Source organism: Euphorbia lathyris, chromosome 6 (assembly GCF_963576675.1).
Source record: "Euphorbia lathyris chromosome 6, ddEupLath1.1, whole genome shotgun sequence".
In the NCBI taxonomy this organism is placed as follows: Eukaryota; Viridiplantae; Streptophyta; class Magnoliopsida; order Malpighiales; family Euphorbiaceae; genus Euphorbia; species Euphorbia lathyris.
In genome coordinates, this window is record NC_088915.1 from 69,162,789 (window position 1) to 69,176,413 (window position 13,625).

Genomic DNA, 13,625 nt, shown 5'->3' on the forward strand with positions numbered 1-13,625 from the left:
TATTATTGTTATCAAAGATATGTAAGGGCAATTCAAGTCATTGTTTGTATTTGCTTTACCTATTTAAAGGTGATCTTTTTCATATGTAAGACACAAGTTTCATCTTAATAAAAATATTACTCTTAAAGAGTTGTGAGTGGTTTCTCTTGTGTTCTTTAGGGCACTACTTTGAACAGTTCGGGATTAAATCCTTAATTGTTGGAGACTGGGATTGGGTCTTTACAACCTAGTTTTGTAAGGGTTCTTTTCTGTCCGACCCTGATTCGTTAGCTTTCCTAGGGATCAAATCTAGTTGTCGGGTTTTCGAGGCACTGTTCCTCGTGGGTTCGCATCACATTTCCCACCTCAAAGCCTCAAAGGGTATTTTTGTCCTTTCACGGGGCTAGAGGTGGGAAATTGGGACTGGGTTTAACAACACCCTTTTAAACTCATCGTTTAAAGCTTTTTTTAACATTACTAATTTCCAACAGATCATTGCTAGTCATTATTATATCATCAACATAAACTAGAAGAACAGTAATTAAACCAGAATTAATCTTAATAAACATAGAATGTTCAGATTCACATTGCTTATAACCATGTAACAGCATAAAACTAGTTAATCTAAAATTTCATTGCCTACTTTATTGTTTTAAGCCATATAAAGATTGTTGTAGTTTACATACTAATCCTGGTTTTGGCAAAAATAAACCTTTTGGAGGTTCCATGTAAACCTTTTCGTCTAATTCACCATGTAAGAACGCATTGTTAACATCACATTGGTATAAAGGCCAATTTTGAATAGAAGCAAAAGCTAAAAGAAGTCTTATAGTGCTCAGCTTAACCACAGGAGAGAAAGTTTCACTATAATCTATACCTTCAATTTGGGTATATCCTTTTGCAACTAAACGAGCCTTGTGTTTCTCTATAGTGCCATCACTTTTTAACTTTATTTTAAACACCCACATTCTCCCTACTATCTTCTTCCCTGGAGGCAATTCAACTAAAGTCCATGTCTCAGTTAAAGCTGAGGCCTGTAATTCAGCATCCATAGCTTTTCTCCAACATTCATGTGTTGAACTGCTTCTTTATAGGTTTTAGGATCAGGAACAATAGTGAGGTTAAGAACATAATTTTGATGTGTAGGGGATAAATGACTATAACCTATAACATCATAGGATATTTCACAGAATTTGTGTCACTTATGGAAATCAATTAATCACAAGTAGAGCTCAACTGATTATAATGGTACTTAGGTAATTAGGTTTATTTGTAACCCTACCAGATTTCCTAACAGGCAAATAAGTGTCTAAAACCGTCTCATTATGAATATTGTTAGTCCATTGTGAGGTAGGGTTAGTTCCAAAAGGGGGTGGATGGAACTATTGGTTAATTTTAACCTTTTTAAATTTTACTCACTTGGCGTGTTTCTATTTGCTAAGCACAAAGGCAAAATTCATGATCAGAAGCAAGTTCAGATCAACGACAAATATGGTCTACTGAGCTTGGTTCTGATTTCAAAGAGAACAAACTATTAATATGGACAGAGCTTCTGATGAAACTACAATTAACATTTGTATAACAATCAGTTAGAAGCAATGTATATATAAAGAGGATCAGTGTTATAGCATAAACAATCAGAAGCAATAAAAGCAGAGTTAGAAAATAGTTACTCAGCAGATTTATATTGGCTCGGCCTCTAGCCTACGTCCAGTCTTCAGAATACATTTTTTTCTGAGCTTTAATCAATTAAAACACTCTTTCAGGGGTAGAGCACAAACCTTTATACAATAGTCAGAGCCTCTGTAAAGTACATTCCTTTACAATTTCTCTCAACTATCTATTTCTTAGCTATTTGCCTTTAACCGAAGCAAACAGCAGAGCTTCTAAAATACTATGAACAGAAAATGGTTCTAATAAAGAACACAATGAAGATCTAAATCTCTTTTGGACGAACACAAATATTACTATGATTATGCATTACAAATATTGTTCAAACGAACACTTTGAAAGTTTTGATCTCTTTTAACAGCTTAGAATTTCATCAACTTTTCAAGGAGCATATGTCTTGGTATTTATAGTAGAGTCTGGACAAAGCTTCCATTTGAAATTCAAACTAGCCATTTGGAGGGAAATGACTTCTGTCAACATCAGCTTCTGACTTCTGTGTCCTTTTGGCCAAAAGTTTTTCATTGTAGAAGGATGGGCTCTTTTGTCTTGAGCCACACTTCTGATTCAGCAGACATGCAGTCTGCATAAAACATATTTGTCAACAATAAAGTTCCCTAAAAAACGTAAACCAGTTACCCATAAAATGGAAACAAAAGACGTAACAGATAGTCAAACAACAGAAAGCATGTTATGTTTACCCACAAAATTAAAGGAGGAGACATAACCGACAATCAAACAACTGAAAGCAAAAGACATAACCTATTTTCAAGCAATTTAAAGCAGAAGACATAACCAATAGTCAAATAACTGAAAGCAGAAGACGTAACCGATAGTAAAACAATTGAAACTATAAGACGTAACTGACAGTCAAACAACCGAAAGCCGAAGATGTAATCGACAGTCAAATAACTCCGTTCAAATCCATTATTCGTGACATTCGTCGTCCCCTGACCGTTCGGTCTGATCAGAAATGTTTCGGAGGCGGTTGCCGTCGCGATGAAGTTACTAGGGATTCCATTTTCTTTACAAATATGTAAAACAACAAGAGTTATGTACTTTCTTCTAATTCATATGTATTAATTCCTTCTTACATGGAGTTTTTTTTTTGGAAAAAGTACAAAAATAAACCTTGTGGTTTGGGCCATTTTCAAACATATACTATGTGGTTTAAAAGTTTGCAAACTAGTACATTGTGGTTCATTCCGTTAGCAAAGACAGTCAAAATTGACTAACGGTGTTAAAAAAGCTGAGGTGGCAGTCAAAGTCAAAAAGTCATAGGGATATTTTTATCTTTTTATTATATATTTATTTTATAATTAAAATTTATCATTTTTCCACCTTACTTCTCTCTCCTCAATATCTCTTTCCCTCACTCACGGAATAAGTTTTCTGCAACCCATTTTCTTCATCAATCTCTTCATCTTCTTCTCCACTCCCTTCTCCACTCCCTGCAATAACTCACCTTCTTAATCCTTTATCTTTTCCTCCTAAAAACGTTTTCCGGCAGCCATTCTCATAATGGTGGGATTGTAATTGAGATGTTTTCCGGTAAGTATGTTTTCCGGTAAAATAGAATAGAACCAGATGAACGACAAGAGCAGCAGCGCAGGCATGTTTTCTTCTCTCAGATGAAGATTATGTAAGTAAAAAAGAGAGAGAATAAAAGAAAACAATGAACAAAAATGTGTTCTAAGTGGTTAACAGGAATACAGATTCAAAAGCTCTATAGAAATGTATGGTTAATGTTTAAATCTAAACTACAACTGCGGTGATTCTTACATTTTGTTTCTATTTCATACCTCTATTTCTCTGTTTGCTGGCGAAAGGGATGAAGTGGGGTAGCTTTTACATTTCCAGCAAATTGCAGAGCTTGATTGGAGCCTCCATTGTCGAATAAAGTTTTTGGGAACTGTACTAGATGGTACTGTATATTGGCAGAAGTAGAAGCCATAATAGGAGAGAATGGAATTGGGTTTGTAGCAAAGAAGCTTAGTGAGAAGATAAAAAAAATTGAAGAAAGTAGGAATGGATATAGTGAAAGAAATGGAAGAGCAATTGGGTGGTATGAAGATTATTGAGAGAGGAACTTGACGATTTGCAGAAGAATTCAATTAAGTAAATTGAATTTGTACCTCTAGCCACAAAGAGAAGACTATCAGCATCAAATGGGTAGGAGCTATGAAAGTCTGAGATTAGTTTCTAGCATTGGCGCACCATCTGTTTTTTTTCACCATTGTTGAAGTAAAGCTTGAGAGAGAGAGACGTGAGGCAGGGAGGACACATGAGGTGTTAGTTAGGAATTGGGTAAGATTTAGGTTTTCAAATTATAATAAATTTTAAAATATAAAATAAATTAATAGACAAAAATGTCCCTATGACTTTTTGACTTTGACTGTCACCTCATCTTTTTTAACACCGTTAGTCAATTTTGACTGTCTTTGCTAACGGAATGAACCACAATGTACTAGTTTGCAAACTTTTAAACCACATAGTATATGTTTGAAAATGACCAAAACCACAAGGTTTATTTTTATACTTTTCCCTTTTTTTTTTTACATGAATAGGTGTATGAATGATTGTTTGAAAAAAAAAAAAAAAAAGTGTATGAATGATCGATCAAGAGTATGGTATGGGAGGAAAAGAAAATTATTTTTCAGGACATATTTATTTTTTTCTTAACCAATCTGAATAGAAGCATTTCCTAAACTATTTATAACAAAATTAAAGTATTTAATTTTCTTTTCAAAAACCGAAAAGAAAATAAAGAATGCTAACAAAAAGAAATTCCACGTCATCACTGACCCCATGTGAAGTCCACACCGTCTATAAAATGACACCTTGCCTCCTTTCTTTCCTTATTTTTTCGAGTCTCAAAGTCTCTCCGAAGCCTCATTTTTTAGGGTTTCACCGGACAGCATCCCCGAATTAACCATAATCAACCAAAACTAAAAATAACAAACGGAAAAAGATCAGAGGCATTTCTTCAGTAACAACGGGTAATAATTTGGTAACAGGCCGGACATAGAACGAGCTAGGGCTTTGTAACTATGGAGGACGACCAAGAGTATGATCAAACAATGGAAGAAGATGAAGGGGAAGAGGACATCACACAAGAGGACGCATGGGCTGTTATTTCTGCTTATTTTGAAGAAAAAGGTCTAGTGCGTCAACAGCTTGATTCCTTCGACGAGTTCATCCAAAATACGATGCAGGAAATCGTCGATGAGTCGGCTGATATCGAGATTCGACCTGAGAGCCAGCACAATCCTGGCCACCAGTCTGATTTCGTTGAGGTACTACAAAATTTATGTTTGAGGAGTGGATTTCGGTGGTTACACTGATATTTTGGTGTTTCATTGGGCGGTTAGATTGCTTAGGGTTTCTAAAGCATCTCTGCAAGATCGCAAGTTGTAATTTCGAGTTTGCAGAAGCTTGATTTGGAGTTCATGAAGTCATAGTTCCTGAATTGTGGGAAGGCGTACATTACTCTAAATGCTTGAAGTTTCTTTGGTTGGGTGGCAATATTAAGTTGAAAATGATGGAAAAAAAAAGCTTAGTGGAACATTTTTCTGGTAGTTTGTCGCCGAACACGAAAGAGAAGATATGAGATAAAAACTAGTAAATTGCTGTGATACAAATGACTGTTAGCAGGCATTTTTGTTAATGTGTTATCTTCAACCTATACTATTTTCACTTGAAGCGATCACTTGAAATCCTTCAACTGTATGGCTCCTCATAAATGACTTCCATTTAGCAGAAGATGTTCATAATATTGACAAGTGTTTCATCATCTTTTAGAAATGTTGCAAAGAATTTGTCTAGCTTGTTTTGGGAGTTCTTACTCAAAGATTCATATATACAATTTAATTACATCTGCCAATTATATGTTGCTGTTAGCCTCTATGTATGTAGCATTTTGTTAGTACCATAACAATGAAAACTTTTAGAGTTTGGACTCAGTAGATCATGCACAAAGCATGTTGTTATTATATCATTTTGCTGCGTTTTGTTTGATATGTCAGTTATTGGCATTTTTCTGCAGACCATCTTTAAGATAAGCTTCGGTCAGATATACTTGAGCAAGCCTATGATGACCGAGTCTGATGGAGAAACTGCAACTTTATTTCCTAAAGCTGCAAGGTTGAGGAACCTAACATACTCAGCTCCCTTGTATGTGGATGTTTCAAAGAAGGTCATAAAGAAAGGACATGATGGTGAAGAAGTCACTGAGACTCAGGATTTCACCAAAGTGTTCATTGGGAAGGTCTGAATAATGAATTCTTCATTTATAAGTTGACTTTTATATTACTTTGAAACTGAAGCCTTACCACTTTATTATTGCTATCAGGTCCCTATAATGCTTCGGTCAAGTTATTGCACACTGTTCCAGAATTCAGAGAAAGATCTTACAGAGCTTGGCGAGTGTCCATTGGATCAGGGTGGGTATTTTATCATAAATGGAAGTGAAAAGGTTCTGATTGCTCAGGAGAAGATGAGCACCAATCATGTTTATGTGTTCAAGAAGAGGCAGCCAAACAAATATGCATATGTGGGAGAAGTTAGATCTATGGCAGAGTCCCAAAACCGGCCTCCTAGTACCATGTTTGTGCGGATGCTTTCCCGGACTAGTGCCAAGGGGGTAAGAGAGAGACTTGGTTTTTATTGTTTCAGGGTTGATTCAGTTTCTTAATTTTTGCTTATCTTTTAATTCATTATCAGGGATCTTCAGGGCAGTACATTCGTGCTACTCTTCCCTATATTCGAACTGAAATTCCTATTATCATTGTGTTTCGTGCTCTGGGGTTTGTTGCTGACAAAGATATATTAGAGCACATATGCTATGATTTCTCTGATACTCAGATGATGGAGTTGCTTCGACCTTCTCTGGAAGAAGCATTTGTGATTCAAAATCAACAGGTATCTTTTCTGATAGCAATGAAGTATTTCCCTCTTTCCTCTTGGCAATTTACAGGCAGAGGTGCTTTATTGTTTGGATGATGCCAAAGACTATCATTGTTCTACGAGGATGATTGACTCAACTGCTATTGTTAAAATAAACAACCATTTCGCTGTGAACTATTTTTTGTGCATGCCGAAAAGATTTTATCCTTTCTTGTTTCAAGCAATCAAGTCATGTGTGCAATAATAAAATTTTCTTATTCTTTTCTTGTGAACGAACTTGTAAGATCAATTTCTCATTTGCATGTCACAATTTTGTATTGTTCAATTTCACTTTCTTATTTCACAATGGCAAAACATCCCCTAGCATACTTTATCAATTCAAGTCTTGGAGTTACAAATTCATTTTACTTCACATGTTTTTAGTGCTAGTTTTGGCACAAATCTTAACCTTGGTTCTCTCTTATGGTTGGTTGTATTGCCGTTGCTGAGCTTTTATTGATGAATTCATTATTTTTTACTTGCAGGTTGCACTAGATTATATTGGAAAGCGTGGTGCAACTGTAGGTGTGACCAAGGAGAAAAGGATAAAGTATTGTGCTGTCTTGCAAATTTATCTGGCAGCAAGTTTTTTTTTTTTTTTTTTCTTCTGTTATCAATATATGCTTACTGAGGTTGTTGGGGGAATTGCAGGTATGCTAAAGAGATCCTTCAAAAGGAAATGCTTCCTCATGTTGGAGTTGGGGAATATTGCGAGACTAAAAAAGCATACTATTTTGGGTAAGTCTGTTTAGTAACTTGTGCAAGTTGCTGATTCTTAAGACTGACAATAATTGCTTTTGCTCCAGGTATATCATTCACCGGCTTCTACTTTGTGCACTTGGCCGGAGGGCAGAAGATGACAGAGATCATTATGGAAACAAGAGGCTTGACCTTGCTGGTCCTTTGCTTGGTGGACTCTTTAGAATGGTTTGCACTTTCCATGAGAAGTGTTGGAGCTTTCAGTATCTCATTGTTTCTTATTCTTGTGCTTAGTTTCTCTGAACTTGGATAAACTGTTTGGTGCAGTTATTCAGAAAGTTGACCAGGGATGTCAGATCTTATGTTCAAAAGGTTTTGCATTATTAAGCTAGCTTTTTTTAGTTCATATCCGTTGCAATCTTTTGCAGAATTGTTTAAATATTTATCATGGATGTTGCAGTGTGTAGATAATGGAAAGGACGTCAATCTGCAATTTGCCATTAAAGCAAAAACCATTACTAGTGGTCTTAAATACTCTCTGGCCACTGGAAACTGGGGGCAAGCGAATGCAGCTGGTACACGAGCAGGAGTGTCTCAGGTTTCATGCATTATTGTTATCTTTGTGTTCTCCATTAATTTAAAATGTCATTTTGTTTTACTTTTGCTGAATAATAGTCATTCTCTTTCCTTCCCCCAACCAAAAAAAAAATGCAGGTGTTAAATCGTTTGACATATGCATCTACTTTGTCACACTTGCGAAGATTGAATTCTCCAATTGGACGGGAAGGTACGACCCAAAGAATTCTACTATGTTTGATGTTGAGGATTGGGCTTAAGTATATTGGTGCAATTTTGATGTATTTCACTTGGCTATTCCTGACATCCTTTGACCTGAGAACTGGGTTTTGCAACCAGGGAAATTGGCTAAGCCCAGGCAGTTGCATAATTCACAGTGGGGAATGATGTGTCCAGCTGAAACACCTGAAGGGCAAGTAAGTTTTATATTGTACATGTGCTTCATGTGTAATTAAAACAAAGGATGAATATTTCTAACGGGCTGGTTTTCCTGTGTTCATAGGCTTGTGGACTAGTGAAGAATCTCGCTTTGATGGTTTATATTACTGTTGGATCAGCTGCATATCCTATCTTAGAATTCTTGGAAGAATGGGGTACCGAGAATTTTGAGGTGCTTACATTTTCTCTTCAGAATATTGATTTTCTGTTTTGTCTTTCCCTGTTTTGACATTTCCCTTTCATTGCAGGAAATATCTCCAGCTGTTATTCCTCAATCTACAAAGATTTTTGTTAACGGTTGCTGGGTGGGTATCCATCGTAATCCTGATATGTTGGTTAAGACATTGAGACGGCTGAGGAGAAGGGTCAGTTTACTTGTCTATTTATTTAGCAGCAATTGTGTGAATATCTTGGTTATTTTGCGAGGACCAGAATATGAACTTATCTGAAGTGGTCACCAATCCATATGGGATTTCTTGATTTTAATTCCTTGGTTTGGTGGAAAATTGGTAATTCAAGCCAGATGTGAGACCATGCTAGTTCTATCTTTTGTTTGAGTTGGGAATAGTTTCCACATATCATAAAATAAGAACTAAAACACTATTATGAATTTGCAAACTAGAGATGAGCTCTTAATTTTTGAGTTAAGTTTTTTGCTACTTCTGCTGTCAAATTTTCTCGAATTATTGTCAGTAGCTTGACGTATTAAAGTTCTTATATCTGGATTACACAGGAACTTCTGTTCAATTGCATTCTAATCTGTGGTTCGAGGTCTTTGTGAAGAAAAGAAAGGAATTGTTTTCATGATATGCATTCAATTATCATAAATCTAGTCCAACCATTTTTTTTTTATCTTCCATTTTGGCTGTGATTCATGCCCCCCTAAAATATTTTAGAATGCTCATGGTATTCTCATATGCAGGTTGATGTCAATACTGAAGTTGGGGTGGTTCGGGATATTCGTTTGAAAGAGCTTCGAATATACACTGATTATGGCCGTTGCAGTCGTCCTTTATTCATTGTTGAGAATCAAAGGCTTCTCATAAAGAAAAAGGACATTCATGCCCTACAGCAGAGGGTGCGAAATTTCATTTTTAAACTGTTATTTTAAATATCTGTTACGATCCGTGTCAATTTATTTATCTTCTCGTCCCCCTTCTCTTTTTGCAGGAAACCTCAGAAGAAGCTGGCTGGCATGATCTTGTGGCAAAAGGATTCATTGAATATATTGACACTGAGGAAGAAGAGACCACTATGATATCAATGACGATTCATGTGAGTGAACAGTTTTCAATGATATTGATATGAACTTACCTTATTGAAAGATTGTAACAAACAGATGGAATCATGACTGCTAAATACTTGTTCCAGGATCTTGTACAAGCAAGACTCAATCGCGATGAAGCTTATTCTGATACTTACACCCATTGTGAAATTCACCCATCATTAATTTTAGGGGTTTGTGCATCAATCATTCCTTTTCCTGATCACAACCAGGTAAGTTTGTCCATGTTTTATAACTGTTTTCAGGTACAAATGCTGCTATATTTGTTCAATTGTGCTTACTTCTTGTTTGTTCAATTAGTCCCCACGTAACACATATCAATCTGCTATGGGAAAGCAAGCCATGGGAATATATGTCACAAATTATCAATTTCGAATGGTAATCTTTTGACACGGTTTTTTTTTTTTTTTTTTTTAATCTCTATGTATCTACATGTTGGGTGATATCATTTATGCTTATATTTGTTCTCTGTGGCATGCGGCAGGATACACTGGCTTATGTGCTGTATTATCCTCAAAAGCCGCTTGTCACTACCAGAGCTATGGAGCACCTTCACTTCAGGCAGCTTCCAGCTGGAATTGTAAGAAATTAAAAATTTTCATGTTTGTTCTCTCTTGTCACCTTGTTGACAATGTTTTCTATATATTCCTTTCCACCTTAGAATGCTATTGTTGCTATTTCCTGCTATTCTGGATACAACCAAGAAGATTCTGTCATTATGAATCAATCTTCCATTGACCGTGGATTTTTCAGATCGCTTTTCTTCCGATCATATAGGTGAGCAAAGTTCTTACTAATTTTTGGCTTCTTTGGTGTCTGGTAATTGTGTGACTCACCAACTCCAACTGCAGGGATGAGGAGAAAAAGATGGGAACACTTGTCAAAGAGGATTTTTGTCGTCCAGATAGAAATAATACAATGGTAATCGCTAGTTTTTTTATTGCTCGGATTCTTTGCAATGTAAAAATTTCCATTCAATATACTTGGAATTTGTTTTACAGGGCATGCGGCATGGCTCTTACGATAAGTTGGATGATGATGGTCTTGCTCCTCCAGTAAGTTTAAGCATAAATTACTTAATTGGCATTTTGTTTGTTCGTTATCGAGCCTATATTTTCTTTACAAGCCTGATAGTGGACAAGGCTCCCTGCATCCTACTTTCTGAAACCACTGTCATGTTATTTTTAGGGTACAAGAGTTTCAGGTGAGGATGTGATCATTGGAAAGACCACTCCTATTACTCAGGAAGAATCTCAGGGGCAGTCAGCACGTTACACCAGGCGTGATCACAGCATAAGCTTACGCCACAGTGAGACTGGGATGGTTGATCAAGTAAGCTCAATATAGCTATGGTTTTTCTTATTGAAATCTGGTGTCTTTTACAATTTTGGGACACATGAAGTTTGAACTTACTGAGCTTCCTACAATAAGTTAGCTTCAGTTCTACCTTCCTGTAATGCTTAAGATAATTTGAGGAAACCTAAAACATTCTTATTTGATTGGCTTCTGTAGGTTCTTCTGACAACCAATGCTGATGGATTGAGGTTCGTTAAAGTAAGGGTGAGATCAGTTCGCATACCTCAGATCGGAGACAAGTTCAGCAGTAGGCATGGTCAAAAGGGGACAGTAGGCATGACTTACACTCAAGAAGACATGCCTTGGACTGTGGAAGGCATTACTCCGGATATCATTGTGAACCCACATGCTATTCCTTCTCGGATGACAATTGGTCAGCTTATTGAATGTATTATGGGCAAGGTTGCAGCTCACATGGGAAAGGAAGGAGATGCTACTCCGTTTACTGATGTCACCGTAAGTTTCTCTATAGTAGTTATTGGAAATTTCTATCTTGAGGCTTGTGGTTGGAACTTGGAAGCTATGGTTACTGGTCTTGAAATATCTAAATATGTCCACAGGCTAATTGGAGTGGGGGTTTTGTATTCTGATGGCAATATATGTGTGCAAGTTGGAACTGGAAACATTCATTGCGAACAACAATGCTTTTATCTTCCCGATTTACAATCTTATCTTCATAGGAGACTAATTGTTCCTTTTAACTCTTAAATTTTTAGTAGATATATTATCTTTTATTTTCTGCTCTCTTATGCGATATCTTTTGATGTGCTGAATGGAATCAGTCACTAGTCAGTTGGAGTGGCTTCTCATTTACTGTTCTTTTGATATTTTAGGTGGACAATATCAGCAAGGCCCTTCATAAATGTGGGTACCAGATGCGTGGATTTGAGACCATGTACAATGGCCACACCGGCCGTCGGCTTACTGCAATGATTTTCCTTGGCCCCACTTATTACCAACGGTTGAAGCATATGGTCGACGACAAGATCCATTCACGTGGAAGGGGACCTGTGCAGATCCTCACCAGGCAACCAGCTGAAGGGCGATCACGTGATGGTGGCCTCCGATTTGGGGAGATGGAAAGAGATTGTATGATAGCACATGGTGCTGCACATTTCCTTAAAGAGAGGCTGTTTGACCAAAGTGATGCCTACAGGGTCCATGTTTGCGAGCGTTGTGGGTTAATTGCAATTGCAAATCTAAAAAAGAATTCATTTGAATGCAGAGGTTGCAAGAATAAGACCGATATTGTCCAGGTGATTGATTGTCTTTGTTTATTTCTCTTTGACTGTTTCAATTTGCTTTCATCTTTGTTAAATACTTGGGGTAAATTACACTAATGGTTCCTCCATTTTGGCCTTACTTTCATTGTGGCCCCTGTGCTTCAAAACCCGACATGAAAATCCTTGCATTTTACTAACATAAAAGTGTATTAACCTTTGACCACACTAGTAGCAGATAACCCTCCACTGTAGAGCTTATGTAAATGGTATTCTAAACAATTTTGATTCTTGAACTGTTTGGTTAGGAGAGAGAAATCTCTGAAAATGGTGATTTGGAAAATCGAAAAAGTGGGTTCCATGGTAACTGTGATTCTAAACAACTTTAATTCCTGGCCTTTCTCTCTTTGAAGTCGTCAGAGGTCATTATGAGGTCTTTTACTTTTATAAAAGACTTGTGTTAGTAAAGGGTAAAGTTTATGATTTTTATATTCGGTTTTAAAGTTTAGAGAGTTGGGGGGCCATGGTGTAAGTTTAATTTGCTTTCATTTTTATTAAATACATATGCCATTCTTGCCCCTAGTCAGACAGCTATTAATGTTGTTCACCCTCGTTTTTGCGCAGGTGCACATTCCATATGCCTGTAAGTTACTCTTCCAAGAGCTTATGGCCATGGCTATAGCACCAAGAATGCTCACAAAAGAAGAGAAACCAACAAAAGACCAAAAGAAAAAAGGAGCTTAATTCAACAGAATACAGGCGGGAACGAACTCATCGCCCTTGCTCGATGAATAGTGTACATATTGTTGTTGGGGCCAATATCTGGATTTAAGGATCCGTAAGTAAGTATTCAGTTAAATGTTCCGGGATCTCTGGCAGTTCAATGCTGAAGAGGTCCTGCAAAATTACCTAAAAGCCATTGGTGCTGTCACGATTTGCGTTAGCAAAATCCGAAAATCGTCGGATATAATGATCTCCCAGAACCATATATGGGTTTTGGATGGGTCTCATCTACAGGGAAGTCCCTACTTTAAAGCCTGCTACTGCCTGCTATATGGTGAATACATGCCAGGAGAGAAGGGTTATTTTTTTGGTAGGGTAGAAGGCTTATTTTATTAAATCTGTATTCTCTAAACAGACATTTTTTTTTTTACATTATTTTCTCCAGCAATTTTGTTTGTAAGAGAACATTATAATTGTGATAGTGTATTGAGAGTTAAAATGTGGGCTTCAATTTGATTGCTAAATGCTGATAGAAATTTACGAATGAACTTCATTACGCTTCAAATTCTTTCCGTAATTTTGGTTACCTATTTTAACTTCAATTTTTAATCAATGTTTTTTTTTTTGATATTTCATTAAATCATAAAATTGCAAGTACAGATGAAACCAGTAAGGAATAAAACTTTACATATATATAGATTAAGTCTAATATATAGTCAACTAGGATAAGGAAATGA

The 13,625-nt window shown here is 36.6% G+C and overlaps 1 protein-coding gene across 1 annotated transcript; it reads left to right on the forward strand.

Annotated features, from left to right (window-relative positions):
• Nucleotides 1–4,514: 4,514 nt before the first annotated feature.
• LOC136231903 (DNA-directed RNA polymerase II subunit RPB2) lies at nt 4,515–13,399 on the forward strand. The gene is made up of 25 exons (XM_066020924.1): nt 4,515–4,943; nt 5,693–5,914; nt 5,999–6,289; nt 6,370–6,567; nt 7,077–7,141; nt 7,243–7,329; nt 7,398–7,518; nt 7,618–7,662; nt 7,751–7,888; nt 8,005–8,077; nt 8,206–8,282; nt 8,369–8,476; nt 8,553–8,669; nt 9,227–9,382; nt 9,475–9,579; nt 9,676–9,801; nt 9,890–9,967; nt 10,074–10,169; nt 10,251–10,366; nt 10,441–10,510; nt 10,591–10,644; nt 10,778–10,921; nt 11,102–11,401; nt 11,779–12,201; nt 12,790–13,399. The coding sequence occupies exons 1-25, from the start codon at nt 4,698–4,700 to the stop codon at nt 12,907–12,909; spliced, it is 3,576 nt and encodes a 1,191-aa protein (XP_065876996.1). The 5' UTR covers nt 4,515–4,697; the 3' UTR covers nt 12,910–13,399.
• The last annotated feature ends 226 nt before the right edge of the window (nt 13,400–13,625 follow it).

Coding starts and splice junctions, on each gene's coding strand:
- LOC136231903 (XM_066020924.1), top strand. CDS start 4,698: ATGGAGGACGACCAAGAGTATGATCAAACAATGGAAGAAGATGAAGGG. Junction 7,330..7,397: donor AAAAAAGCATACTATTTTGG/GTAAGTCTGTTT, acceptor CTTTTGCTCCAG/GTATATCATTCACCGGCTTC. Junction 10,645..10,777: donor ATGATGGTCTTGCTCCTCCA/GTAAGTTTAAGC, acceptor TGTTATTTTTAG/GGTACAAGAGTTTCAGGTGA.